Here is a 27,987-nt window from a genome sequence, read left to right as displayed (position 1 = left end):
ACCTGTGGTCTCCGGTCTTCTTGTTTTGTGGTGTTCCCCAAAATCCTCTGAGATGAAGATATGTGTTGTTTTTAGCGCGAGACTGCGGTGGTCTATGGATCTTCTCATTTGCCGTCCTCTCTTCTGGGTCCGGTACTGTCGTTCTTCTTTTCTCTCCTTTATGTCGTGTTCTTGGGCCAACCGCTTTCGACTCGGTTGAATTCACTTTCCGCTTTCCTTTCTACCTGGCCCGCCATTTCTGGTGTGCGCCATATCTTTTACAAACCCTTTTTTTAAACGCCTGACCCTCCTTGTGTTTTTTCTTTTCGTTGTCCTGTCTTGACTTTGTTCCACGCTCGTGCGGCCCTCGTGGGCCCCTGTACTTCTCCTTGTCTCTTTACTACCTACCGCTCGGCGTTCCTGTTGCATTTTGGGATGTGGAGATCGGCCTTGGTTGCTTTGTGGGCTTCACAGTTATCAATGAAATAGGAAATTTCATCTTCCTGCTTTGTTCAATCTTGCGTATGGCATGTCAGTGCTGGATAGTAGATTTGTAGCAGTATTTTTACGCAGTGTGGTGTTCAAGTTTCTAGTCCAGAGTTGACTGATGATCAAAATCGAATATTAAGCTATTATCTATCGAACATAGTATATGTTTCACAACGTAACTAAAACCGTTGAAAACAAACCGTGCTCCTTCCTGAGTTGAGTTGATTCTATTAGTAAGGCCGTACATATCCAACCACTCTATATCGAGGAACATGCCCACTCCATTCCGAAAAAGAAACCAGATCCATCTAAGCCGGTGGCGCAACCTCTGCCTTTTTACCCTTGACACTCTTCCACTCCATCCCAGCCGCACCAAGCAGACACAAGCAGCCCATAATAAGCGCAACCTGGAACGCCTTCACGAGAGCGTCGTTATAAACAACCTGGACCGTATGCAAAAGACCCGGGTCCTTGATCAGGGATCCAATCTGGGTGGCGCCCATACTGACCACCGCCTTGGGATCGATGCCAGAAACCCCCTCCAGTCCCGAAACGAGGTTATTCGTGAACGTATTCTCCGCAACGCTGACGAACAACGCGCCGCCGAACATCTGCGCAAACACGATGAGCGCCGTCCCCGTGGGCACGTCCGCCAAAGGCAGCACGGTTTGCGCCGCGACCAGCGTCTGCTGCAGACCCATGCCTATCCCCCAGCCGTAGAGAATCTGATATCCGATCCACTTGCCAGTGGAGGTGTCGGTGGTCCATGTCGTGATCAGACCCGCGCCGATGGATCCCACCACGACAAACCCAAACATGAACGGCGTGTAGTACCCCCACACCGAGACAGTCCCGCCAGCGGCGATGCTAGCGAGCGTGACCGCGATCATCATGGGCAGGGTGTCGATCCCGGAGTGCATGGCCGACGCGCCCCGGATAGCCTGGAACCAGATCGGGACGTAGTACACCATGATGAAGAAGGAAGCGCCAATGCAGACGGCAAACAGAGAGCCCGAGGCGATGCTGCGCTGTTTCGCGATGCGGAGCGGGATTGTAGCGTTGTCGCCAACCCAGAATTGGACTGCGATGAATGCAATGAGGAGAACGCCGAAGACGACGAAAAGGGCGATGACCCGCGCGTCGCTCCATGGGTATGCCGTGCCGCCCCACTGCAGCGCGAGGAGAAGACAGACGATGCAGGGTAGGAAAAGGATTGTGCCGACGGGGTCGAAGATGGCGATGGTCTCGCGCCACGTCCGGGGCTGTGTAGGTGCTTGAGGGGGCGACTTGAGGAAGAAGAGCAGAGCCACAGCAGTCACGCCGCCGAGAGGCAGGTTGATATAGAAGCACCAGCGCCAGGTGACGTGGTCCGTGAACACGCCGCCGAGAAGCGGGCCGACCACACTAGCGATGCCGTACACGGCGCTGATGAGGCCGGTGTAGAGGGGGCGTTTTTCGAGAGGGGTGTTGTGTGCGAGGATGATCAGGGCGCCCGAGAACAGTCCCGAGGCGCCTAGGCCGGCGATGGCGCGGCCGACGATGAGAGCCGTGGAGCTGGGAGCGACGCCGCAGATTAAGGAGCCGAGTTCGAATATGCCCAGGGCGCACAGGAAGACCCATTTGATGCTGAAGATGGTGTACAGGCGGCCGAAGAAGAGCTGGAAGGCCGAGACGGTAAGAAGATATGCTGAGCCGTACCAGCCCACGTCGTTGAGGGCGTGGAAATCGTCTGAGATGCGCGGGATGGCTGTCGCGATGATGGTGTTGTCGAGGGCGACGCATAGCACAGCCAGTTCCAGACCGATAATGATGATTGCCAGCTTCATACCTTTCGGATAGACCTTTCCAGCTTCATTATTCTGGCGCTGTTGGCTGACGGTCTGCTCGATTGGAGCGACATCACCACGGTCTTCGTTCGAGGCGGTGGTTCTGATATTCTCCAGCTGTGGGGACTCTGTGGAGGAGCGGGGGGATGATGCTGCTGCTGAGACCGTCTTCTCATTTACATTGTTCTCCGACATTGCCACACTCGGCACTTTCGTGGAGGCAGCCTCGCTATCCATTATTGTATGGAAATGAACGAGCAGCTGGAATGGGTGTGTAGAGGGTTTTGAAAAGAAGTTTACTAGAAGTGGGGACCGCCACCGACTTTAATAGCATTGCCCTATTCGAGACGGAGAGAATAATAACCCCCGTCTGACACCGCCTGATCTTGAAAAATTCTCTGCGTTTCCAGGCCTCAAGCGGATATAAAGGGGGGTTAGAGCCTAGCTCCGCCATTATAGTTGATGGAAGCGCCGATCGGAAAGATTATTGTCCCGAGCCAAGTCGATCGGACCCTGAAAATCCAAGGACCATGGATGATTGGAAACACCGGGACAACCCGAAAGCCATGCGATACTGGGTTACAAATCAAGACTCCGGTCAACAGCGAAGATGCAACAGCAGACGATTATGACTCATATGCAGTCGCTCCGTCGAGTACTTCCCAGGCCTTCGGGAAATGTAGGGTAATCCCAGCAGCTTCGCAACCATGTCTCAGCCATTGTCCCGTCACGGAAAATTTGTCCGCAAACCATGGCAACGGAGGCTGATCCAACGGAAAGGGAAACATGAAACTATATATACAACGAGAAGAACAAGCTGATTGGAAATCTACTTAGTTCTTCGTATAGATATCTCGGGATTAATTCCGATGGTTCGGCTTGGTTCCTAATCTGCACCAGCCGCATCTCACAATAAGAATCGTTGACGAGTGAGCTCAGGGCCGGCGAGATGCTCCTAGTGAAAGAGTATCACAGGTAATCTATGGTGCTTTCTATCACGTGAGGAAATATTTCAATATGATTCAGGATATTAATCCGAGCTAAGTCTGGATTGGATTAGCGTGTTTCGAGATAGGGTCCAAGAAAGATTCTGTGAGAACAAAGTGGTGAAACTAATTTCGATCCATCCTGTACCATTGTTGTCGATATAATTCAATTGACATTATTCAACGCAGGCTTGGTTCGCTGTCAAATAGGCGTATCGCTAGCTATTGTTTTGGATGCGGTGGTTTCTCGGGTTCGGCTTGTCATTTGCACCCATGTACGGCCGATGATAGCGATCAATGGGAGGAAGCGAGAGAGAGAGAGAGAGAGGAGAGAGAGAGAGAGAGAGTTGCATTATATCCGAATGTGGCTCCTGTGCGGGGCTCTTCCCCCGGTCGTTGACGTTGATCCGTCAACGCCAATTAAGTTAACGTTACTTACGTTAGTTGATCATCCACTTTTATAGAATTGGCTCTACTTTCATTATCATTGGGTTAGTTCAGAGGTAATGCCGGAAGCTAATACATTTCAACATTAGTAGGGAAGTAAAGATAAAGTTACCAGTCTAGTGCCGATTGGAATATCGGTCCTACGATAGCAAATTCACTGCAATTACATTTTGATATAGTCTGACTAGCCAAAATTGCACTCCGAGTAGATGCTCCCTAAACAGTTTTCATTTCATAGTCACGGGATGATCGTAAATATTATACAACAGTGATGGAGAATTTAACATCATAAGTATGATGACTTTTTCATCTGACACGCCCTCGGTTCAACCATTTCCTTTGCAAAAACACATGTTTTGATTCCGACTTTTCGTACCAGACTTCGAAGTCTTTGAGGCAGTCCAGAAGGAATTTCCACAGTCAATGCTCTCTCTCAGGATTGGCACCGGGTAGAGGAACGGGTATTCAGTGAAGGAAGAAGTGCAAAAAAGGAAAACGAGATAGACGAAAGCATATGGAATGAAGATAGCAGTAACACCTAGCCCAAGCAGAAAACACCAAATAAAGAGACCATCACCACCTGTCTCCAGATCCCGGAGGTGGACCGTATCTTTCTGACCCGCGGGGCCCAGTAGGCGGCCCACGGGAGCCAGATGCACCAGGAGGAGGGCCTTGGCCGTGCTGATCCATCATCGGCGGCGGAGGGAATCCGCCCGGCCCACCAGGAGGGGGGATCTGGAAGTTTGGCGGAAAGCCACCTGGCGGCGGCGGAAATCCTGAGCCTGGGGGCATGTTGGGGAAGGGTGGTGGCGGGAAACCTCCAGTAGGTGGGGTGCCGCTGGCATTTGGGGGGAAAGGCGGAGGGAAGGGGAGGCCATGGCTACCCGGTGCTATGGAGCGAGTGTCAGAGGCAAACATATTCACGTGTGGAGTGAAAAAACCTACGAGGCAGCATTCCTGGAGCTCCGGGGGCACCTGGAGGAGGGATTCCGAAGGGAGGAGGCACTTGACCGGGTTGACCTGTGGGGAAACTGGGTCAGTCTGCGTCCACAAAAGGCAAGGTTGGAGCATCATACCAGGAAAGCCGAATGGCGGCGGGAATGCTCCCGGCGGAGCGAGAGCGGGATTCGGAGGAAGCTGTCCCTCAGCAGCGTAGGAGGAGGTGATCGAATCGATGACCGACTGTGCTTTTTCCTGGCCGATTTCTGCGAACGAACTGTCAGCCGAGCTCGAGAATAATTTTGTATTTCCCCCCAAAGAATTGGCGAGGGGCACACTCAAAAGACGTACGCTGATAGTACTCCACGACGTTCCGCAAATGGTTTCGGCCCGAATTATGCGCCTTGCGCACGCTCATCGAGTCGTGCGTGAGGTAGACATCGCAGTAGTCGCCTATATATCCAACACATACGTCAGTATTCTGCCAACTTCACATCGGTTGCTATTGCAGGTTGATTGGGTTCATAGGGGGGTTTATGTCGCATTGCGCCCTTCGCGGAGGCAGGTTGATACGCAACAGCTCAGTCGTTCGCTGGGAGAAGGAAACCTACAGAAGAGTGCGGCGGCGGTCAGCTTGTAGATCCAAGTATGTATGAATTAGGGGGACTTATATTTCGGCATCTTGTCCGTTTCTCAGCACGGGCTTCGCGGTCGACGCGGGAGGAGGAAAATTCCCGTTCGGGAGAAGCGGCGGTGTTTGAGGGACGCGATCAGGAAGCGCGATGCAATGGTAATGGTCTCTTTGAGCAAGGTCGTTCCAGCTCAGAAATGAAGCGAAACACGACTGTGGAAGCTGCAGCAGGAGACGGGGCAGGACTCGCTGGTCGTCCACGGCCAAAAGTGGTTAAGGCGGTGAGATATGGCAGAATCGGGCTTCTTCTACATTCGTCTCAGACGACAAGCTCGGCAGCTGTTTAGGTAAGAAATTAACGGAGCTCTATAGTTAGACTGGAAATGAGTTTATTAGGCGTTTGTTTTGGTTTAACTGCAGATGAAGGAAATTCATTCCTATTCGTTATTCAATTTAGGAACTAGATGTTAGAGATGGATCGACACCTTTCGGAAATCTTGCGGGTATAAAGCTGGATGGGTGGTTGAACACTTTATCTGCGTATAAATTCCATATTAAATGGCATACGTCTGCGTTAATGCAGTTGTTCCCCCGCGTTAACACACCATTCAAGGAAGTTATCGAATCTTGATCCGGATTCGTAAGACTGCTAGCGCCCAATAAAGACTTTAGCTTAGCAAAGAACTTCTCGATGGGATTCAGGTCCAGAGAATATTGTGGGAAAATATCTGCTTTATCTTTTCGGAATGACGAAAGGATGTGCTTTTCCATGATTGGAATAGACTTCGGCCATCTCCCACATATCTAGAGAATACCTTTCTAGAGAATCTCTCGAATGAAATCCTCACAGGCGGACGCATTCGTCGAGCGACGGAATACTCGAGAGAGCATAACATCATCTTAGGCATATGCAGGCAGTATCTGATATCGTCGATCACAGCGAAATTTGGACACTGAGACTGGTACGATGCCTAGTGGGGACTATCCCGTTGGTCTGAAGCCTATCCGTTTATCACAACCTGATTCATCCACGTGGACCAAGTGGTACGAATGGAATTGTGAATAAAGTTAAAGTATTTATCACGTAGGCCGAGATTGCGCTCCTTCGCTGTTTGCCGAGCGGCATTTTTCGACCATCCTTTGAATGTAAAAGCGCGACTGATGTTAGACTTCGTGGCGTGGATGTCGAACTCGACCCGTAGGAAAACCGCCATCTCATCAGTATACAAGTTAGGCTTCTTAAGCAGATGAACGCAAAAAGCTTCCACCATGACTGGTGTAATGCTTCGTGGCCTTCCACCTTTGTTAGGTGATGCTTTGACTCCGGTCCCAGGCCTCTCAATGCTACACGTACGCCCTCCATCTTCTCCAAATGCCGTGCTGAACCGATCACGCCATAGACATACACCTGAAGTGATAGACCCAACCCAACCACCCTTGCATCATCAAATCAAGAATCATGGGCGGTGCTTTGACTACTCGGGACTACATATGAGCCGTTTTGTTGAACCGCCCCCTTCCCGGTAGGCCGTGCCGGTGGTCTCGACCAGCACTGCACCGATAATCATGTGTCATGCTGGGTCGCGCTGCAGACGCGCTATTATCTAATGGTTAGCCAACTTGGTTCCTGGGTGACCGACTCCACCAGTTTGCATCGGCGAGGGCGTATGATGACGCTGGAAATGCAGCATGGGATGCAGAATGCGGAATCTTGGTCCGAGACACGTTGTTGGAGTGTCAGTGCAAGTGTCGGTCACCAGGTTCAGCACCGGATTGCCGGGAATGCGGCAGATTGGAGACGAACCCACAGCGACAAAACAATAGATGCCGAGACGGGGGGCGGAAGAGAGAGATTATTCGAAACACGTAGTCTAGAATGTTTGATAGTCGTCACCTGAGCGGACGTTCCTCGGCTACAATTCCAGGACGAGAGAATGCGGCGATGAGGGGGCAGGGAAATTCTCACCCAAAGCGAGTCGGTAGTCCGGGGAAGACCAGAAAATCTGGGGAAGACGACGACCGGGCAGACACCGTGATTGGATGGCCCGACCGGCCACGGACCTCTTGGCCACTCAGCACGCGTGAGCGGCAGAAATTTTTTCGACACAGTTCCAAGGTTGACTGCGCGGGACCACCGCCCCTTGTCGTCATCGCCTCTCATCCACTCGGCAGGCCAGTGCTCGGCTGGTGCATTATTATTGATCGGCCAGGTACCGTGTGGGACTAGCGAGAGCCCTAGACCGGATCGACTGGAGGAGGGGGGGTGAATGGGACCCGCAGGATGGATGCAACGACGGGGGTCATTGTGCAGACCTCAATCCCTCGTTCGCTCGCTCGCTGCGTCCCCGATCTTTGTCGCAATTGATGAAGAGTCCATCGTTCGTCGTCGCCATCTCTCTCGACATGTCATAGACACCTGACGTGCTCGGAGAATCCCGAAGAACGCAAGAATTCCCGCTGGCCAGAAGTTCACGGATGATGCAAGAGTGGATGCGGTGAGTGGTTTTGTGGTTTTCTGGGGGTAATGGAAATGCTGGTTGGCCCCGACGGGTTTCTGTTACGTACGCCGGGTCAGATGACCGCGGACTAGGGAGTCGGAGTGGGTGTGTTATAGCCAGGATCCCCCACTGACTACCGTCGCCACCCATCTATACCGAGTCGGTCTCCTGACTTTCTTTGCCCCATGAAAAAATCCAGGCAGAAAACCCACTGCACTCCACCGCGTGTGACCCGTGGGTGTGCCTGGCCACCGAAACAAGAACTATATAACCTGGACCCGCCGGCTGTCATGGGCAACAGATTTTTTAAACGTCGAGTTGGATTCTATTTTTTGCAACACACTCCCTGCCTCACATGGCCTGGATATTATAGCCTGTGCTTAACTAGCAGTCCCGACTGTCTCTCATTATCACCATCCTCCCATCATGCCGTCAAAAAACTACCGTGTCATTGAGCCGCACCCCTCGGTGCCGCACACCACCCGCCCAGCCGTCTACTCTGGCCGCGGGGGTGCAGGCAACGTCGTCAGCTTGAAGAACACCAAGACGACTCATTCGCAGACCGCCACGGGTCCTGCCTCGTTGACCCGTCTCAACTCGCGCGTCCCGTCCACCTTCATCACGGGCCGTGGAGGCGCTGGCAACGTCCACAGCACGGGCGAGCGCGCCATGTTCAGCTTCGACGAGGAGCTCGAACGCGATCTGCGCCGTGCCGCGCCGGTCTACCACGTCGGCCGTGGCGGCGCGGGAAACTTGATCTTCGACGATTCCAGCAGCAGCAGTCTGAGCCGCAAGTTCTCCGCTGGCAGCACCGCGACTGCTAGCAGTAGTGGCTCAGCTGCTGATCGCGCTACCCAGAAGGCCCGCAGAGGTCTGGAGAAGGGCTGGGGCAAGCTCAAGGGCATGGCCTAGATTGATTCTTCGACCACGACCACGATCTCTTGGGATCCGTTGTTTTTTCAATTTTCTTTTTTCATGACGACCACGACATACATAACGACCCCTCCAAAAGTTCGTGTTCTTTTCAACCATTTCGATTTTCTCAACAGGGGGTTTCTCTCTTCTCTTTTTTCCTTGGTCCTCGCCTCGCCACCGTGTGGGAGCCACTCCCATTCCGGACCGAACGAAGACACAAAACCAAGAGGAGAAGCTGAAAGCAGCCGACGACCTATCATTGGCCTTTCTACGCCTCGTCTTTTTCGCCGCGTGTATCGCCCAATACCCCTGTTCTTGGCGATCATGTTTTCAACAACAAGAACAAGATCAATCTTGCAACTCAGCCCTTGACCCACCGAGTTTTCTGCTATTTCTTCTTTTAATTCCGTCTTGCTTTTATTGGACATTGAAATCTCCTCACTCCAATCAACCATCATGTCATGGGAACTCGGCGTTCTTCTCTTCCATCTCGGAACAACATCAACACCAACAACACGGTACTCATGCAGCCTGACTGTCGGGTACCTTCACGTTCTCAGGATATCGGGTGGTTTCTAATTTCCCCCCGCTGGATTGCTTGCGCCACGACTGCTAGTGCTAGACTCGCTCTTGGTTTCTTGTCGCATCATCTCCCGGAGTTCCCTTTCATCATGTTCATTGTTTTTTTTTGGATAATGTCCGCTATTACTACATATTCCCCCGATATCGCGCCATTAGCTACTACTTCCTAGCTTTTGGTTTTTTTATCCTAATGGATTCTTGCATGCTGCCTATTCGGTGGCTGTAATTATTGAACGTGCAAACTCTGATGTGTCTCGTAAAGAATGAGGGAGAAAAGTGCTTTCGTAGATGTGACGTGGTTGGCCGATGGCGAATGGCGAAATCTGGCGTTCTTTGGTGGATGGCACAGTGGTAGCCGCGGGTATGCGGCGCCAGCCGCGTGCCGAGCAGGGCTTGGGTGATATTTTTGCGCTATGACCGGAAGTCATGTACGTAAGTTGAACCTGTTTTTCTGATCTTTTTTTATTATTTTTATTTATTTTTGGTGCCATCAAGCGAGGCATAAGGACTAATGTGACGAAGTCCAGCTTCGTCATGCCTGTCTCTGTTATTTCTAGGGAGGCGTGTCCAGTAAAATGCGTTTAATGAAAGATAGACTAGACTAAGATTGGTATATCAGAAACAGCGAGACAAGTTATAGTCTAGTGACTAGATATCGCCCTTAACTGTGGTGAACCTGAGTTTTTGAGACATGAGGATGAGGAGGATATACAAAATGAATTTAGGATCAAGGCTAGTTTATCAAATCGAGCTAACCACAAGCAAGTTAAATACCGGCTTCAAAGCTGGATCTTTCCGCTCTGGACCTTGCTATACTCTTCATGTGTGAAAGGCACGTAGTTGGCTTGGTTGGGAGGCAGCCAGTACATCTTATCCCCCGAAGCCTCGGCCTTTTCAATGTCACAGCCCTCCTGCCTCAGCTTCCCCTTCTGCAACTTCATGGTACTAGTATACCCCAAAGCGGACGTGAGTCTCAGAAAAACGGGTGCTGCATACCGGGGCATCAGCGCCAAGGCATGCTCCGCCAGCCCTTTAAAGTCAAATTTATCCTCTACCACACCCTCCGAAAGCACAAGTGCTGCACACCCAGCTCTCCCATCTGCATTGGGGACCAGAACTCCATAGACATTGCACTCGGCGATGCCGGGGAACTGGCCTAGAAGGTCGGAAACTTCATTCGTAGAGACATTCTCCGACTTCCATCGATAGGTGTCGCCGAGACGATCTGCGAAATAGACACACCCTGACTCTTCCTGTCGCATCATATCGCCAGACCGGAACCACATGTCACCCTTCCGGAAAACATCACGAATGAGGCGTTTTTGGGTCGACTCTTCATTCTTATAGTACCCCTGGAAGTGCCCTTTCTCCAGCGGAGCTGCAGGGTCAATCCAATGAATGGTTTCCCCTGCCTCTCCTCGGGGGCATTCCGTTGCAAATCCTGTTTTTGGGTCGCGAAGCATCTCCTGGGTGTCCACGTCTATCCTCACCATCTTCTCCCAGGGGCCATTGATCGTGTTCCAAAGAAGACCCCTGACACCAATGGCATGCCGGCTAAACTCGCCTTTATTTAGGTTGAACATCGCGCCCATCCCGTCGGTGGCGGCGTAGAGTTCGTGGATGATAGGGATTCCAAACCGCTGTCGGAAGGGCTCCCATACATCAGGCCTCATGCCATTGCCCCAGGCCATCTTCACGCTGTGCTGTCGATCAAGCGGGCTCGGTTTGCCATTGAGCAAATATCGGCATAGCTCCCCAACATATTGTATAATATCTGCTTTGTGTGCGGCGACTTCCGGCCAAAAGGTAGCATGGGAGAATTTCTTTCTACACAGATTGTCAGGACCAGCCTCAAAAGAAGAGATATGTCGTCAGCCATAATGGCTAGGAGAATATTTACCCAAGAATGAGAGTGCACCCGGCATGTAAAACAGGAGTAAGGCACAACGCATGCGCCGCCCCGTGGAATAGTGGCAAGCAGGTATAAAAGCGCGTCGTAGGCTTCAGATCCAGGTACCGAGCAGTTCTGAGGCCACTGTAGGCTTCGTAAGATGTAGTCTTGACAAGTGCCTTAGGCAATCCAGTGGTACCACTGGTAAACAGCATTACCCTGGGCGAAGCTGGATCTATATTGCTGCGTTGTTCTGAAGGGGGCGGGGTCGTTGCAAAGGGCAGTGATGAGAGGTACTGTTGCGAGTAATACACCATGCTGCACGAGTTGAGCTTCGGCGCTACTGGCTCAGTCAGATGTCTGATTTCTTCATCCACAAAACAATATCTAGCCTCGCACAGCTAAAAGAGAACCAGTCAACATCCTGAATCAGTTCGAATGAAATTATTGCCGTAGCTTGACAATGCACGACGTACCTTGATACAATGCTCTAGGGACTGGCTCGTCAGGTTGTAGTTAACCAACGATGCAACTGCCCCGACCGAGTCAATCGCAAATGACATGATCAGATACTCTGGGCTGTTGGGTCCGTCGAGAGCGACCATCTCCCCCTTTCGCACTCCCAGCTCCTTGAACAGCCAGTTGCCGGCCTTATTGACATCTTCTAGAAATTGCTTATATGTCCAGGTCCTACCATCGGTGGGGTATATCAGGAACAAGTTGTTGGCAGTTGCGGGGTTTGCGGCATGGTCTTCCAGAACATGGTACAAGAGCAACCGGTCCTCTTTGAATTTCTGAGCAACATATTTTAGTCCGGCACTGGGGTTGTTGCTCAAGAGAAGGGACTTGATATCGTTCCGAATGTGGAATTTTGCATCTAGATACCCGGCGAGAGTGAGAGATCCTAGTGCCGCGGCTGCGATTGATCCTTTATGGGCCAAGAAGATCAGTTATCTTAATCGTCAGTGAATGTTGCTTCTGCTTGCCTACCTGCCATGACGATTCTTCTCAAATATCTTCCACCTGTCCTAGTGGTTTGTTCTTTCACGGAGAAGAGGTATTTAAGCAAGTTAGAGTTTGGTAATAGTAACCCCTCTTTTGGCGGATAACGGCACAAGAAACCTGGACTTGCAATCTCCAATGATCCCAAGACTGCGCGGGGACAGCTCCCACAGTTCCTCGGGCCGAGCTACCATAGTCGCAAAAATGCAATGCCGATCGTATGATGAATAATAAACCTGCCTAAGACGCATGTTCCAACTTAAAGTCCACATAACTTCATCCTATGGAATCGCCACTACCTGCCCGTCATAAGAAACAGTGACGAGAAATACGCGGTTGTGAGACATGATGTCGTGGTGGGGAAATCAAATCATCTGGGGTATGCTCCACACTCAGCGGGAAATGTCTTTGTCTCCGGCGATCGGGGGTTTTTTGGGGGAAAACACTATATTTAGGCTAGCATAAGTTTGTTACCCTCTCTTTACAGGCATCAACACTGCGACGCCTCGATTCAGGTCCATTATGATGACAACGACGCCGGTTATCCGACGCTGGGAGGTATCTGCTTTTTATTTCTGTCTCCTAGAAAAGGCCCTTGGTGATTTAAAAGCGAACACTAACTTGTAAGACACTTGAGAATGACCGAAATCTGGTCAGATGCGTAGCCTAAGCATTGACAACCACATTATAAGTATACTAGCCTCGAGGATATCTAATGGGATCTATGTGCAACCTGCAATGTCATTGTCACTGTGTACAAAAATCCAAATTCAACCAAACATGAAAGAAAAGAAGAGTATATGCACAGATTTTCAATTCATAAAGTCCACCAGTAAATTGTATCGTGTAATAAGACATGGAAGAGCCAAAACGGGAAGGGGAAGGACAGAGAGAGAGAGAGAGAAGAAAGACGAGGGGTATCAAAAGTCGCCGGTGCGTAAGCGACTCGGACAGATTTGAGGATGGGGCGGTGGTCCTCGATGCTGCGATTATGCTGTATGCAATGATGCATAGGGTGGTGGGTGTAGGTAGTGAGAAAAAGGTTGGAGCGTGTCGCCATTTCGCGGAGACGCCATGGCGTGTGATGATCGAGTTGGAAAACAATTAGATCCGACCATTTGCCGTCGGCGAGTCTTAAGCAAATCGCTTGAAGATGATCTCGGGATCTTCATGCCATTCGTCCGCACTCACCCACATCTGTCCCTGGGTTAGCACAATGTGACAGAAATGCACGATGCGAACATACCTTTCTGAACGTGCTGAGGCCGGCGAGAATGCTGCCGCCAATCCACGTGGTGTATTTCCGCTCTGCAGGCGCAGAGATTCGGATCTTCATATCCTCAACGGCTAGTCGCTTGATCTCGCGCATCAGCCGGTCGGGGAAGTTCTTGCACAGTGTCGAGCCGCCCGAGAGCACAATGTTGAGGTATAGTGACTTGCGTAGGTCAAGATCTGTGCGGGCAATAGCGTCCTGGACAATCTGGTGCACGCCGGGGTACTCGAGGCCGATGAGTTCTGGATCAAACAGGATTTCGGAGGCACGGTATCGTTCCTGGCCGATCTGTAAGGCAAATTATGAGTATATTCTCTCTGCACGATTCGATCAAGACTGACCTTGATCTTATGTCCATCGGGCAAGACATAGTCGACCGCTTTGGCGTCCGATTTGTGGTAGCTGCTTATCCACTCCTTCTCTTCGCGCTTCGGGTCCAGCGAGACGTAGCACACCTTCTCCTTGATCATGCGGACCACTTCCTTCTCGGCGCTGGTGTGCAGCACATGCCCGGCCTTCCGCAGCAACACCTGCAGCTGTTCCGTCACATCGCGTCCGGCGACATCGATCCTCCGGATGCTGTTGGGGATCGCGAATCCCTCAAACACGGGCACGGCGTGGGAGACGCCATCGCCTGAGTCCAGAACCACACCGGTCGTACGACCAGACGCGTAGAGCGACAGCACGGCCTGGATCGACATGTACAGGGCGGGCACATTGAAAGCCTCGAACATGAGCTGGGCAGCGATATCGCGGTTGGCGCGTGGGTTGAGCGGCGGCTCGGTCAGGAGCACGGGGTGTTCTTCGGGCAGGGTTTTCAGCTCGTTCTCGTAGACATAGTGCCAAATAGACTCCATATCCTCCCAGTTGGTGACGATTCCATGTTCCAGCGGGTATCGGATCTTCAGCAGACCGCGGAGGTCTTGTGCGCGCTGGCCGATGAACGAGTCTCCCTCCAGGCCACCGGCCATCACCCGCGGGTGTTTAGGACGGCCGACGAAGGAGGGAAAATAGCACGACGGGATCTCCTCGCCTGCGAACCCGGCTCGAATCGTTCCGCTGCCATTGTCGATGACAATGGGCACATTGTGCAGGGTTGCCTCAGCCATTGCGCGGGGAGAGAGGGGGGCGTGGGTGAGCGAGGTGCGCGGAGTGTGTGGTGGCCACTCGGCCTAGAATGGGGCGCTGAGTATCACAGGAGGGAATGGAGGAGGATTAGTGAAACATGGACGGTGGTGTTCGGTGGGCGGTGATGGGTGTCGATGCAGTTCAGGAGTTGGTTTTCGTCGCGCTCGGGTGTCAACAAGGAGCTTGGGCCAATGGGGGTGGCCCATTATGCTGCTCCGGTTGTATACTCTACACACTATCTTTTCTGTGCTGATGGCCGTACGGGAGGGAAAGTGGCATTATTCAGAGAGAAAAGAAGTCAAAGAGAATTCCAAATTATTCCATTGCACCACTAGAATGAACCCCTGTTATGCCAATGCGCTATTTCGTAAAGTCATAAAGTCATCGAAATAAATAGAAGAGACCCCATTTTGCGTAGAGAAACTACTTTGCTTAGTCCAGGAATCCCAACTCGTCATTCAAAGATTCGCGGATATAAGGGCGTGGACCACGGCCATTTTCAACCGGTGGCCAGCCAGGGCGGCGAAGTCGGAGATCCTCGGCCTTGCGGACAGCTGGGCACAATTCCCTGTGGTGGAGTTAGATCAAGTAACCATAGCTTGGAACCATAGGGGCGACTTACTCGGGCGCAGTAGCAACGACATACCCTTGTCGGTGCATCTCACGGGCCAGTTCCATTTGGTGGTTGTCCTGGAGGTCTGGGTTTGGAACAACAACCAAAGGCACACCAAGTCGCAGGGCTTCGAGGATGCTACCAGTACCTATCACAATCATCAACTTGGGGCAATAGTGGCAAGAGTGCTCGTCCTTACCAGCGTGCGTCAGAATCATTCCACCGACTCGGTTCTCAGACGGGCAAGGTTTGGCCATGCTCATGTCCTGAGACAGGCCTTCTGTTTTGAAATCGAAGCCGTTGACTTCGATGGCTCCATTCCTTGCAGTGTCGGTCTTATGGCGGTCAATGAATTCGGCGACATAAGCCAGGTCCGGACCATACTGGATCGTCAGGTGGGTATAGTTGTGCTGTTGCAGGGCCTGAATGAAGTCATCAGTCGCAACGTGGTTCAACAGCTGTGTGAATGAAGCGGTCGCTCCAACAGTGACAAAGCAATGCTTGGCCATGCTGGGCATCCGGTCGTGGTCCATTTCATCCATGATGCTGAAAAGAACAAGTAGAAGAAGAGACAAGTGCAGCCAGTCACATGGTGATAAAGCCTATCCTAAAAGCGGTTAGCGTGTACCAACACGTGACCCTATTCCCAGCGGAAAAACATCAGTCGCTGGTCGTTCTTTCCTTCACGCAGACAATGGCCTTACCACTGCGGTCAATGGGCCGCCCGGCTCGTCTGCTGGCCCACAGAGGCCCAGTGATTACCGCCACGCGCTACTTTTCAGCCTCTCCCTTCCGCTATATGCCCGAAGACCCGGTCATGCCACCGCAGCCCCAAGACCCCCAAGCAGAAGATTTCCCCTCAATGCCCGAGTACTCGCCCGATCGGCTTCCCAAAGCGGAGCGGTCTATGTACGATATGATGTCGCCTGAAGAACGGGCAGCCTTTGATGAACAGAACCGCCACATGGTGGCAGAATTCAACGACGTGAACAAGCGGAAGGCCATGTTTGCGGAGCTAGACAAGAAAGTCCGCGACATTGAGAAGGAAGAGGATCTGCGGTTTGAGGATATTCGGACCAAACAGCGTGGATTCTGGGCCAAATACGACGATGACGAATTCGCCCAGGTGGAGGACGGCGACGAGGAGATCCACGACGACGAAATCACCTCGATGGCCCATGCGGAATTGGAATTGCACCGCGAGATGCGAGAATATGCCCGCATCACGGCATGGGATATGCCAATGCTGAGCAGTAAGATAAATTGCCCTTTTCCATTCCAGCGGCAATCGGCTAACCCGAACAGAACTCGCAAAACCTTTTACTCTGCCTCCTAACACCCACATCCTCCGCTTCCGCTACACCACATACTTGGGCGAGCAACATCCCGCCGAGCCCAAGGTCGTTGTGGAACTCGCCTCCCAGGACCTGGCACCCAAATACCTCACCGAGGCCCAGCGCCAGACCTTCCTGAAGCTAGTTGGTCCGCGCTACAACCCACAGACGGACATTGTGAAAATGTCCTGCGAGAAATTCGGCTCGCGCGCACAGAATAAGCGGTATCTGGCGGATGTGGTCAACGTGCTTATCAAGGAGGCCAAGGAAGGGGACTCCTTCGCAGACGTGCCACTCGATCTCCGCCACCACAAGCCCAAGGTCCGGCCACAGTTCCCGGATTCGTGGAAGATGACCGAAGAGCGCCGGAAACAGCTGGCGGCACGCCGCGCGGAGCGATTGAGTTTGGAGCAGGAGCACCAGGCCATTGTCGATGGCCAGGCTGTTCTCCAAGAGGCTGTTCGGACCCTGCCGTCTTTGAATCCTGCTTTGAAGGCCAAGGCTGATGCGGAGCGGGAGAAGGTCGCGGTCAAGGTTGGGGGATCTCGTGCACAGCGACCGGTTCGTCGATGAGAGTTGTGGGTGATGTACGAGGCGGTGTATTTGATAGCTGGTTTTTAGACATTTGCGGCTGGCGCATATCTCAAGGAAGTCTATCCGCTTCATCTGTTAAATGTACTATACTTTTTTTATCATTCAATCATACCTGTCCATGTTTATCGGAAGCGCGCATACATGCTGTTATACTTGCATACGTTTGGTGTCGAGGTTATGCAAGTATATAGGGCCTGGTGGAATGAATGGTTGCATGGAGTTCCAGTACCCAATGCATTTACAATCTATTAGGAAGACCACAACCTACGAGGAGAAGCACAATTTAAAAAGAAGAACAAAAGGTTCGGTTGTTAACCTAAGTCCCGGCCAAGCCAGCAGTCAATCGGACAGATGTATCAAGATAGGGTCCCAATCAAGACATCATGGTCAATCGAGTCCCAAGGAACACACCCATTCCTTCGTCAGCGGCAGCCAGTTAAGTAGCTCATTCACTATCTCAGAACCTGAAGAGAGACATCCTATCTCCCTGTGAACAAGAAGCATCTGGACAAGTCCCTCCTCCATCCCGAGCCATGTGAATGGCCGTCAAAACATAGAAGAAACAACATAAGAAGAACAAAAAGGGCAAGGCAGAACAAAACAGAGAGGGCAGAGGGAACCATAGAAAAAGAACAAGATACAAAAAAAAGGCAAGAAGATCAAAAAGAGAAAAAGTCAAAGATCCGTTCCTCCTTCAACAAGCGTAAGAGCAACGCACCGCAAAAAAAAAACAAAAAAAAAACAAGAAAAGTGTTCTCTCACAAAAGATGCTCATGTTCCGTGTCAACTCCATTTTTTGTACCAACTCCATGTTCATCATTCATGTGAAAAATTGCCACGCCATGCACCAGTCGATCGTTGTTGTATTGGGTGGGTCCTCAGTGGGTGCTTCCAGCTTTGATAGAGAGGGTCGGTATATTAATTTTTTTCTTTAATTAGCTGGCACATACCAACCCGGTCCCATGTCGAAGGAGAAAAAAGCCATGTCCCGACGTAGAAACAAAAGATGACAAAAGCAAAAGAAAGAGTCAAGCGATCCACCCAGATGTGTTGTGACGTTGTTGAGGTCTGCCTAGTTAGAGCCGGTGGAGCCATCCATGAAGCAGTAGCCCGAAGAACCAGGCTTTACCGTGGCATTGCTATCGTGCTTCAAATGCTGGCGACGAGAACCGATCAAACCCCAGTGGTGCAGCACCTCGTTCTGGTCAAGGGGCTCGCTATCGGCAACTAGCTCGCTGATGGGGGAGCTGAGATGCTCCAGAGGCTCGGGAGAGCCAACGGATTGAGCGCCGTCGGTGGAAGCGCCGACCTTGCGGTGGCGGTAGTAGTAGGGACGGGATCGGAATGGGTCGACGGGACGAGTGTCCTTGATCTGCACACCACCATTGGAAGAATTGGTCTCGTTATCCCACAGACGACGGCCCCTGCCACGCCAGTTGCGCTTCTCCCAATGCTTGGGCTGGGAGACGGTGGGGGTGTAGTGATCTGTGTCTCTGTCTGTTAGTGCCAGAGAAACTTTATGCTAAAAACTGGATGAGGCATACCGTCATTGTTAAAGAAACGGGTGTTCGACGCATTAGCGCCACCAGGGTAACCGCCATAGTTGCTGTGACCAGGGCCATGGTCGTAAGTGGTTGCGTGCAGCTCGTCATCAAGATCTGTCAGCAGATCAAACTGGGCCAAGTGGTCAACATCAGGATAAGAAACGTCAGGATAGGCCTGAGAAGGACCGGCCGTCGAGCTGCTGGCGAAAGCAGGTCCACTCACGGCATGCTGTCCAGTGTGGACATAGAGGGGCGCATGGTGTTGGTTGGAGTCAATGGGGGCAGCTGGGACAACTGGGGCAACAGGAGCGATGGGAGGAGCGGTGGAAACCTGCATCATTCCAGCACCGAGAGCTGGCTGGGGATTGGTAATTTTCTGAACGCTAGTAACGGCTCGGGCGACGATATCCCCAGTGATAATCTGCGAGGTGGTCTGAGGCGGGCTCTGAGGGGCGTTCTGTGGGTTGTACTCAATCGCCTTGACGTTGCCCTGCTGCTCGTTGGTCTGGTTCGGAGCACGAGGGCCACCCTGGCCCAGGAGGCTGTGGACATTGAACTTCTCACGATACCAACGTGGGATATCGCGAAGACCCAGACGCTCCAGCATGGCCAGATCGGTGGGCATCTCATGCTTGTAGAGGCAACCTGCCAGACTGGGTGTCAGTTGGAAAGAGATCAAAGAGTTTGTAGGTAGACGTACCTTGCTGCTGGTAGTCGCACTCGCCGTGGCGGATCCAGTACGAGCAGTACTCCTTCTTGCTGTTGTGCTGTAGTATCAAGGTCAGATAGGTAATCATCTCGAAGTATCGAGCTGTTTGAGACTTACGTGCTTGCCATTCCCACTGGCACTGCCAGTGGCACTGCTGCTACCATTTCCACCATTTGCATCGTTGGACTGCGCAACGGGAGCGTTGGACAGAGCCACAACCATGTTGTTGCCGTTGGAAGCACCCTCGATAGGGATCGTCGGGTCGATACCACGGTAAATGAAGCTCTGGGCAGCAGCACGCAGGTTCGGGGTGGTATTTGGGTCAGTAATCATAATGTTGAGCAGACGCTGCAGCTCAATAAGGGATTCCTGGGTAATGTAGGTACGGTCCGCAAGGACATTGAGGTCTTCAATAATCCAGGCCTCATTACGAGCCGTGGAAACACCACAGCTGGTCATGCCGTGGGTCTCCGCAACAGTTATGGTGCGTGGGACACCACGAATGTGGACGTGATCGGGCAGGTCATCCATCGCAATGAGCGGAGTCAAGGTGCCGGTAGGGCGGGTGCAGAAGTATGTAGGACGCTTCGAAGTGCTCATAGTGAGAACACGATCGTCTTCTGATCAGGCAGGAAACCCGGATATGTGATCAAGAGGTAAGAATAGATCAGTAGGGATACAGAGAGGTAAAGATGTGAAGAGTGGAGAGGGTTGGGAAGAAGAAGTGCGGTTGTAGGAGAGAAAAGAAGAAAGGCAAAGAAGAAAGAGAAGAAGAGGGAAGATAAGCGAGGGTGAACTTGCGCAAGTAGAGGCAACTATCCCATTTCCTGGAGTGAACATCTGCGCTCGTTATTGTCTCCCATGCGTCAAAGCGGAACTTGCCAAACCGCCGCTCGCTAGTTGGAGATAATAGAGGCATGTGTGCAGAAAATCTATTCATTGAAAAGAGTATCTACCAACATCTAGGGCGGCAACATGATCATAGTAGTCAATTCAGGATGTTTAGTTTTGAAATGGTCCGGGTTTGTTGATATAGACTGATACCAACCCAGCCACCCCACAAAAAGATCTGGGTGCACTGTCACATGCAAGAGAGCTACATGGATGTCTGCCTGCAGGAAAGAAAGTGAATATAACAGTCTTCCATGCGTTTGCGAATCTTGGGTCTCGGCTCTAAGCAGAACGGGCCTAACAGCTGCTGCACGGGTACCTGCCGGAACTATCACAAAATGTTCTCTTTTTCTTTTGTACCTTCTACGTCTTTTCCTTAGGTAGGAATGCGCCTAAATGGTATGCATCTACGCCATGGCTACCTCATATATTCACCTTTGATGTTCCCAGGACTAGGCCAGCAAAGCGGAACGACTGTTTACCTACCAAAATTGGTTTAATGGTTTTCAGATCTGACATTCACCCACAAAAAATCGTATAGACTAAAATTAATTCAACTCGAAAGAGCTTTTAGTTGAAACATTCAGTCCGGTGCCGGAGTAGATTGGTCGGGTCGTCAATGAGGATACAAAACGAAAACTTGGGACTTTTATAAAAATTGTCGAGTAGAATCATCATGATAGCTTTTAATACATAACACGTATATATGAAGCGTATAATTGTCAAGAATTTGCTATAAATAAGCCCTTTCCACCATACTCCAGACGACTTGACGTTGTAGGCACTGGTCAAGTGACCTGGCTTGACCTAATTGCCTGCCGCGCCGGATATATCCCAACACCATCATTGAGCAAAGAATAGTGGAGAATTCAAACCGAAATCTAAAACAAAGCAATTTCATAAATAGTCTACTGAGATAAAAATTAACCTCTTCGGATTTACTTTGCGATTTGGTCGAAAGATGCGTGTTACTTGCTTGCTGCCAACTCACCCATCGACAAAAGGAGCAAACTAGTTGATCGGGACTACTGGCTAGGGACTTGTGGCATACCTGCATGGCATGTTGGGCGGAATTTTGAATTCATTTGTAAATTACATCTAGTTGAAACATTGAGACATAGAAGGGGGTATTGTGATCATCAGTCATGAAGAGAAATCGAGAACGCCGGGAACACCCCTATCTCGCCCTTGAGAACTCGTACAATCCGGGAAACCAAAATCAAAGTGAAAGCCACGCAATCCATCGCGTTAGAAAACATCTCCATAGGTTCATCATGAGCCATCTTACCATGCGAAGTCTCGGCCACCGCTCCGCCATTTCGGAGAAGTTATCGGAACCATTGGAGATACTCAAACCTCTTTCTCAGCCGGACGAGAAGACGGAGATATGTGAGGCTTCGAAGCAAGCGCCTGGCAAGCCGGGGCAAAATAGGGTGAAGTATACGTTGCACGCGGCCTATCGTGCTTTGCGGCCGTCAAGCCAGTAGTCATGGGTTGGAAGATGGATGATTGAGAGGCAAGAAAGCGAGCGGCAAATGAATCATCAGGAATGGGGCTCCGGGAGGACTGATTGTGAGTAGGTTGGGCGGCCACAACGCCAGCCAGTTTCTGTTCACGTGCGTTCAAGTTACCGATGAGACCGCGCAGATAATTCCCCGCCAAGATGCGGTGTACTGGATTCTCGTTGCTCTTTGACAGTGCAGCTATCATTCGACGGACCTGGGCTGGAAATTGTAGATGTGGGCAAGAGCGATGCTTGCCGAAATGCGCCAGACCGCAAAGCGGACAGTGCTCGACGCCAGCCAACTTCAATGGGCAGCCTCCACCTGGATGATTTTGACTGCAGACGATACAAGCACGCCTATGTGTGACGCTGGTGTTGTAGTACATAGGGATTGGTAGTTTAGAAGCCTGAATTGGAACGAATGGACGGGCTGAAAAGGGGGGTTGTTGGTTAGCAAAGAGAGACCCGGGTAATGAAACGGCCAGAGAGGCGGAAGGTGACGGCCTTACGTTTGACTTGAAGTGGAGGCGGGTCACTCTCCGTTAAATCGATGATCTCAGGCACTGCCTCGATTTCACTCGACTCTGTTCCGCCAGCCTCATCCTCCTCTGGGTCGAACTCCTGACCAGCGTCGCCCGTTTTCTGCTGTTTCACGGGCTGGAGTTCAGTTGGCTCGTCTCTGGTACGGTAGTTGACTGCTGTTCGCTTGCGCTTGCCACGACCAAGACCCTCTGCTTTTTCCTGAGCCTCTTTTGCCGCTGCGAGCTCACGTTCTTGGATGATCTGATCCCAAAGGCTTGTATCCACAGAAGTATCTTCCAGTTCTGTTATGTCCTCAAGAGTTCGACGGTCATTCTGCCACACGCGCGCAAAGTTGAATTGAGACTCGTCGGTAGTGGTCGTGTCCTGTGCAATTTTCTCTGCCTGCTCCGCTTGGCTTCGATCCAAGAGTCTGTCAATTGAGTCGGCGGTGTATGTGATATCTGCAGAAACGTCGTTGAACAGCGCTTCAGCACCATGGCGAAGGATAGATTCCAGATTCCCCTCGTCTTCATCCTCTATGCGTTCGATCAGCACGTGGTCCAATGCCAACTTTTTCTTGCCCTTTTGCATAATCCGTTCTTCCACGGTATCTCGGGTGACCAGGTGGAATACAAGAACTGTGTTTTTCTGACCAATTCGATGCGCACGCGAAAGTGCCTGCATATCCTGCTTCGGGTTGAAGTCTGGGTCCATGATGATGACGGTATCAGCACTTGCAAGGTTGATGCCAACGCCGCCGGAGCGGGTAGATAATAGGAACGCGAAATAAGAAGAGTCGGAAGCATTAAAGTCGTCGATCTGTGCCTGCTTCTGTAACGACGACAAACTACCATCTAGACGACGGTATCTGTATTCGTTTCCAAGGCCATCGAGGAAGTCCTCAACGAAGTCCAGATTCTCTAGAAACTGGCTAAAGATCAAGACTCGGTGTCCACGTTCGCGCAATTTCGGCAGCATTAGGCGAAGTAACTGAAGCTTTCCCGAAGCCTCTACCAAGTACTGGTGTGAAACAACCGGATCATGGTGAAGCGTCCGTTCTTCGATATCACGGCTGTAAACGAAGGGGTGACAGAGACATTTTCGGAGCTGCATCAAGATATTGTTCAAGTTCTGCCGCTCGGATTTCTTCAGTTTGCTTTTCTGGCAGATTGCCTTGATTAGCTCTGGGCTTTTGCTGAGGATCGACTTGTAGAGCTTCTTTTGCACAGTAGGCATAGAGACGGGAACGATTATCTGTACCATCGGCGGCAAGAAAGGTAGAACTTCGGCCTTGGTGCGGCGTAAGAAAAAAGGCCGGATCATATCGTGTAGAGTCCGGATATTGTCCGAAGTAAGGTCTCCATACTGTTGTTCTAATTGCCCCGCATCTCTGCTTGCGTCAAGAAATTGAACCAAGTTGAACAGTTCCCGAATATTGTTCTGAAGAGGTGTGCCTGTAAGCAGGACTCGGAAACCGAGCTTCGGGTGCATGTGGTGAAGACGCTTGTAGATTAGAGACTTGTCGTTTTTGAGGCGTTGTCCCTCATCAACCACCAAGCCTGCCCATTTGATCTTGCCAATCTTAGCCCAGTCGTGGATGATGCTCTCGTAAGAGACGATCACCACGTGGCATCGGAGGTCTTTGCCGTCAGGGAACATCTCGTAGTCCCAGGCCATCTGACGAGCAAACGAAGAACCATAATAAGTGACTACCCGAATCTTAGGCGCCCACGCCTTGATCTCGCGACGCCAATTCTGACAAGTTGAGTTAGGAGCGACGACTAAGAACGGCCAGCAGCTGTGCTCTATCAGAGTTGCAAATAGGCCAATGGCTTGGATGGTTTTTCCAAGGCCCATGTCGTCAGCAAGAATGCAATTCTTTTGCTGCAGAAACTTGTAATAGAGCCAATTGACGCCATCCAGCTGATATCCCATGAGATCGCCAATCCCCGTCATCAGCTTTGGTTGTGAGTCCAATACAAGGCTTGTTTCAAAATCCTGTGTTCGAAGCTGCGAGAGACTGTCCTCCATCTCAGGCGGAGGGCGAATGGTATCCTGACACGCCCACTCATTGAAAGCCAGTTTGAAATCTTCCCATTGAGCATCGACGGGGAGAGGGGGCGATTCCCACACCGAGTCTTCATACGTCAAGCCCTTGTACTTGACATAGGCGCGTTCGACCATCTCAGGATCTGTTTTGTCGTCTGGCATAGTCGCAGCCTCTGAATAGACAACGTCGAATAGAATGTCCACTCGAAGAAATTCCTCGGGAATAGCTTCTTCAGTATTTGAAATAGGCTTAGGAGCCTTGTTGAAGAACTTTTGACGCATGCTGTATAGGGTGGCACCCCAGAGCCAGTCACCACGGACCCAAGTAGCACGGAAGTAGGACATATTTTTCCATTTGACCAGATAGTCTTTGTCGATCTCTGGCACAAGTTCAACCAGACGGCTAGTCAGGGCATTGCTGGCTTCGGGGTTGGCTGGTCGCCAAGCGATGATCGTTTCAACATCTCCAGGGGCATCAGAGCAATCATTGCACTGCCAGAGCAGGCTAAACTGAGCGAACAATGCCTCGATATTATCCCGTTTGGTCACAGATTCTCCTTCACCCAGCAAATGACGTAGATGAAAACCTCGATGACAATCGACACAACGGAAAAGGATGTTGTCCATGTTTTTGCTGTTGACCATAGACATGTCCACTGGAGTGACTGGATCTATGCCTCCATTGTCAATTCGCAGCTGCTGTTCTTCATGGGACGTAAGACGCTCTCGCAGAGGTGTTGACATCGGGCCTTCTTGTTTGCATCCTGCACAGTAGCCCAAATGAGGGCATACATCATGGCGTTCGTTGTCAACTCCCAAGCAGCGATGGCACTGGAGAATGAAACCATCCTGGAGTTTCGTGACTAGATGCTTTCGAGCGCTTCGCAAGCCTAGGCAAGATTGATGGTATGAAGATGTGCACCCCTGGCAGAATACCAAAGGCCCCTTCTCGGGATGATCATCGTAGCTCTTGCAGACGGAGCAATACAGGCAGTGCCACTCTCTGAACTCGTCACCAGGTGGGCGCTGGTAGAAGAATTCCCTCGCTCCGGCAAATTTCTGCTGTCGCTGTGTCTTGGCCACGGGCTCATAGTCGAAAAGGTCATCCTCCAATTGCTCCCGTAGGTTTTTTCGCAGTGATTTCTTTTGTCGACTTGACGTACGGGTGGGGTTTGACCTCTCTCTCCTCAACCGGCGTGGGCCATACGCGAGTGTAACATCATCGCTTTCTGAATCTTCAAGATCCTTATGGTCAAAGAACTGAGTGTATCGGTCTGTAGTTGCGCGGCGTAGTAGACCCCGAGTGCTGGAAGATCTCGACGATTGAATCTCAAATCCATTCTCAGATGCTGCACCGTCGGTAGATAGAAACGGATATCGCGAGAAACGACGTGTTCCAGTGACTTGAATTTCATCATCGCTCGAGTATGATTCGTCATTGGACTCTGAGTCTTCCTTGAACTCGCCCAGCGACTGCAGTCCGTTGTCCATGTTTGATAGCTGAGCGTATGACATCTATGCAAGAGGTGAGCGATCAGCAAGCAACGAGGACTGACAATTACTTACTGTCTCACGCTCACCACTTTGGAGTTTGACGGTGTATGTAGACCCACCTTCGGTTGAATTCACTTCCAAGACACGGTCAATGGCAAAATGACCGGGCAGAAACTCGTACTGCTCAGAGTTGTCGATTGCTGGAATATGAATAGCGAACCCTGTCTCCACTTGGAGAGCTCTCGAGGCAAGCCAGGCGGTGCGGGATTCAGTTGAAGCGGAAGACATAGTGAGAGATCTGTGGTGTTTTTGAAGTGACAAGACAATTGGCAGCGGTGGTAGGAACCGCAAATGCGGTCCATACCAGGAAGTGACAATGAGAGTAGAGTGTTGGTACTTGAGGGCCAGACACAACCAGAAAGTTCAAGTCAGCAGCCAGGAAAAGAGAGAGAGAAAGAAAAAGAGAAGTGGCGAGGCAGAGAAGCAATATATTGACGAAGAGTATACAAAAAGAAACACGCGACGCGGCGGATCAAGGATAGTCCGGGCTTATCTTATCGGGCCAGTTGAAGTCTGAAATGTGTTGGTGAGAGCACAAGCACATATCGTGTCAAAGAGAGGATCAACCCTCAGCCGGAATATGGCTTGGGTAACTCCAAGGATAGGCCTTCGTGGCCCTCCACTTCTCATCAACTCGCTGTCTTGGACCCCCGTTCGACATGCTTCGTTAACCTCCGCCATCGAACGCGGCATTCGCAAGTCGCAAAATCTCCGAGGCTCGCCCTCCAGATTTCCAGAGCCCGCCAGATCACCACCGAGCAGACCTCGTTTCCAAAAGCCCGCCAGGAACAACTTTTCCAGGTTTGACGAAGACAAATTCGTTAGGACGGGCAGCTTTGAAGGCCTGCCTCGCGAGCACCGAGATGTCCGGCCACCCAGACCAGAGCGCGTCAAGCGGCACAAAAGGAAAAGAGGACAGGATGTTCATCACCCCACAGACGCCGTTCCCGAGCGCATCAAGTCCGAAGTGAAGATCCCAACTTCGATACCCTACACCACGCCGGCATCGGAGTTCATCTACGGTACGGGCGCGGTCGAGGCGGCACTGCGTTGCAGCCGGCGCCAGCTCTACAAGCTATATCTCTACCAGGGGGAAGACGAGGAACTCAGTCCAGCGAAAATCAAAATTCGAAAGCTGGCTCTGGCCAAGGATATCAAGATTAAGATGGCCTTTGCGAAATGGGCGCAGCTTATGGACCAGATGAGTGCTGGCCGTGCGCATAACGGCTGCATACTAGAAGTCTCTCCTCTGCCTAAGCTTCCTGTGCAGTCCCTGCGATCTGTTTCTGCCATGACCGACACTCATTTCCGTGCAGAGCTGGCACCGCAGACCAGGGAAGAAGCGGCGGTAAATGGCACGAGCGATATCATTCCCATCCTTCACCCGGCTCCCTCTACGCCTGAGGAGCAGCCACGACATCGATTCCCAGTGATGTTGCTTCTCGACGGAGTCGTGGACTCTGGTAACGTGGGTGCTATCATTCGGTCTGCGTATTATTTGGGCATCGACGGAATTGTCTTTGCTGGTCGCAACTCGGCTCCTCTATCGCCTGTGACGATCAAGGCTTCTGCCGGCGCGGCTGAGAATATGACTATGCTCTACGCACGAAACGAGGTTGAATTCATCCAACGGTCCAAAGCAAATGGGTGGCGATTCTATGCGGCCGACGCACCGACCCCAGGCGTTCCCGTAACGCACCTGGACCGCCTCTCTATGGACGGGAGTCAGGACGGCAATGGGCATCCGTTGGCAGGAACGCCTAGCGTGCTTATGATGGGGAGTGAGTCTTCCGGCTTGAGCGCTCACATCAAGTCGCATGCTGATGCGACGGTCACTATCCCTGGTGCCCGGCACAGTGTCTACCTGGGCGTCGAGTCCGATCCGGCCCGTATCGACAGCCTTAATGTGAGCGTGGCTGCCGCATTGCTTATGGATATGTTCTTGCAAACTCGACTTGCAGTGTCTGGGCCAGTGAAGAAGCAAAAGATGTGGTAATGCGCTCTTCATTTCTTGTAATATATTTGGGCGTGTACAACAGATAACTCCTGCATTCGCGGCGAACGGTGTTTATTGGGCGCACATAGAT

At 51.5% G+C, this 27,987-nt stretch overlaps 10 protein-coding genes across 10 annotated transcripts; 3 read left to right on the top strand and 7 right to left on the bottom strand.

Moving 5' to 3' along the window:
• Window positions 1–776: 776 nt before the first annotated feature.
• PFLUO_LOCUS8793 (uncharacterized protein) lies at window positions 777–2,531 on the bottom strand (the record flags this gene model as incomplete). Its single annotated transcript, XM_073786558.1, has 1 exon — window positions 777–2,531. One exon carries the CDS (start codon window positions 2,529–2,531, stop codon window positions 777–779), a length of 1,755 nt encoding a protein of 584 aa, XP_073642801.1.
• A 1,769-nt stretch (window positions 2,532–4,300) lies between these two features.
• PFLUO_LOCUS8792 (U1 small nuclear ribonucleoprotein C) lies at window positions 4,301–5,084 on the bottom strand (the record flags this gene model as incomplete). Its single annotated transcript, XM_073786557.1, has 4 exons — window positions 4,301–4,617; window positions 4,673–4,747; window positions 4,804–4,932; window positions 5,018–5,084. The coding sequence occupies 4 exons, from the start codon at window positions 5,082–5,084 to the stop codon at window positions 4,301–4,303; spliced, it is 588 nt and encodes a 195-aa protein (XP_073642800.1).
• Window positions 5,085–8,221: 3,137 nt separating this feature from the next.
• Window positions 8,222–8,707, top strand: PFLUO_LOCUS8791 (uncharacterized protein; the record flags this gene model as incomplete). Its single annotated transcript, XM_073786556.1, has 1 exon — window positions 8,222–8,707. The coding sequence occupies one exon, from the start codon at window positions 8,222–8,224 to the stop codon at window positions 8,705–8,707; it is 486 nt and encodes a 161-aa protein (XP_073642799.1).
• A 1,364-nt stretch (window positions 8,708–10,071) lies between these two features.
• PFLUO_LOCUS8790 (long-chain fatty acid transporter fat1) lies at window positions 10,072–12,180 on the bottom strand (the record flags this gene model as incomplete). The annotated part of the gene is made up of 4 exons (XM_073786553.1): window positions 10,072–11,119; window positions 11,193–11,584; window positions 11,660–12,060; window positions 12,174–12,180. The coding sequence occupies 4 exons, from the start codon at window positions 12,178–12,180 to the stop codon at window positions 10,072–10,074; spliced, it is 1,848 nt and encodes a 615-aa protein (XP_073642798.1).
• A 1,139-nt stretch (window positions 12,181–13,319) lies between these two features.
• On the bottom strand, window positions 13,320–14,567 carry PFLUO_LOCUS8789 (centractin- actin- protein of the dynactin complex; the record flags this gene model as incomplete). Its single annotated transcript, XM_073786552.1, has 3 exons — window positions 13,320–13,382; window positions 13,432–13,746; window positions 13,800–14,567. The coding sequence occupies 3 exons, from the start codon at window positions 14,565–14,567 to the stop codon at window positions 13,320–13,322; spliced, it is 1,146 nt and encodes a 381-aa protein (XP_073642797.1).
• Window positions 14,568–15,018: 451 nt separating this feature from the next.
• On the bottom strand, window positions 15,019–15,741 carry PFLUO_LOCUS8788 (N-acetylglucosaminyldiphosphodolichol N-acetylglucosaminyltransferase catalytic subunit alg13; the record flags this gene model as incomplete). The annotated part of the gene is made up of 3 exons (XM_073786551.1): window positions 15,019–15,154; window positions 15,209–15,347; window positions 15,399–15,741. 3 exons carry the CDS (start codon window positions 15,739–15,741, stop codon window positions 15,019–15,021), a joined length of 618 nt encoding a protein of 205 aa, XP_073642796.1.
• Window positions 15,742–15,893: 152 nt separating this feature from the next.
• Window positions 15,894–17,106, top strand: PFLUO_LOCUS8787 (mitochondrial; the record flags this gene model as incomplete). Its single annotated transcript, XM_073786550.1, has 2 exons — window positions 15,894–16,452; window positions 16,505–17,106. The coding sequence occupies 2 exons, from the start codon at window positions 15,894–15,896 to the stop codon at window positions 17,104–17,106; spliced, it is 1,161 nt and encodes a 386-aa protein (XP_073642795.1).
• Window positions 17,107–18,199: 1,093 nt separating this feature from the next.
• PFLUO_LOCUS8786 (uncharacterized protein) lies at window positions 18,200–19,980 on the bottom strand (the record flags this gene model as incomplete). Its single annotated transcript, XM_073786549.1, has 4 exons — window positions 18,200–18,612; window positions 18,672–19,316; window positions 19,372–19,438; window positions 19,498–19,980. The coding sequence occupies 4 exons, from the start codon at window positions 19,978–19,980 to the stop codon at window positions 18,200–18,202; spliced, it is 1,608 nt and encodes a 535-aa protein (XP_073642794.1).
• A 2,245-nt stretch (window positions 19,981–22,225) lies between these two features.
• Window positions 22,226–25,837, bottom strand: PFLUO_LOCUS8785 (uncharacterized protein; the record flags this gene model as incomplete). The annotated part of the gene is made up of 1 exon (XM_073786548.1): window positions 22,226–25,837. One exon carries the CDS (start codon window positions 25,835–25,837, stop codon window positions 22,226–22,228), a length of 3,612 nt encoding a protein of 1,203 aa, XP_073642793.1.
• A 643-nt stretch (window positions 25,838–26,480) lies between these two features.
• On the top strand, window positions 26,481–27,896 carry PFLUO_LOCUS8784 (uncharacterized protein; the record flags this gene model as incomplete). The annotated part of the gene is made up of 1 exon (XM_073786547.1): window positions 26,481–27,896. One exon carries the CDS (start codon window positions 26,481–26,483, stop codon window positions 27,894–27,896), a length of 1,416 nt encoding a protein of 471 aa, XP_073642792.1.
• Window positions 27,897–27,987: the final 91 nt, after the last annotated feature.

The sequence above is a fragment of the Penicillium psychrofluorescens genome (assembly GCF_964197705.1).
Source record: "Penicillium psychrofluorescens genome assembly, chromosome: 6".
Taxonomy (NCBI): Eukaryota; Fungi; Ascomycota; class Eurotiomycetes; order Eurotiales; family Aspergillaceae; genus Penicillium; species Penicillium psychrofluorescens.
The sequence above is the reverse complement of the archived record's forward strand: the minus strand, read 5'-3'. Positions and strand labels throughout refer to the sequence as shown.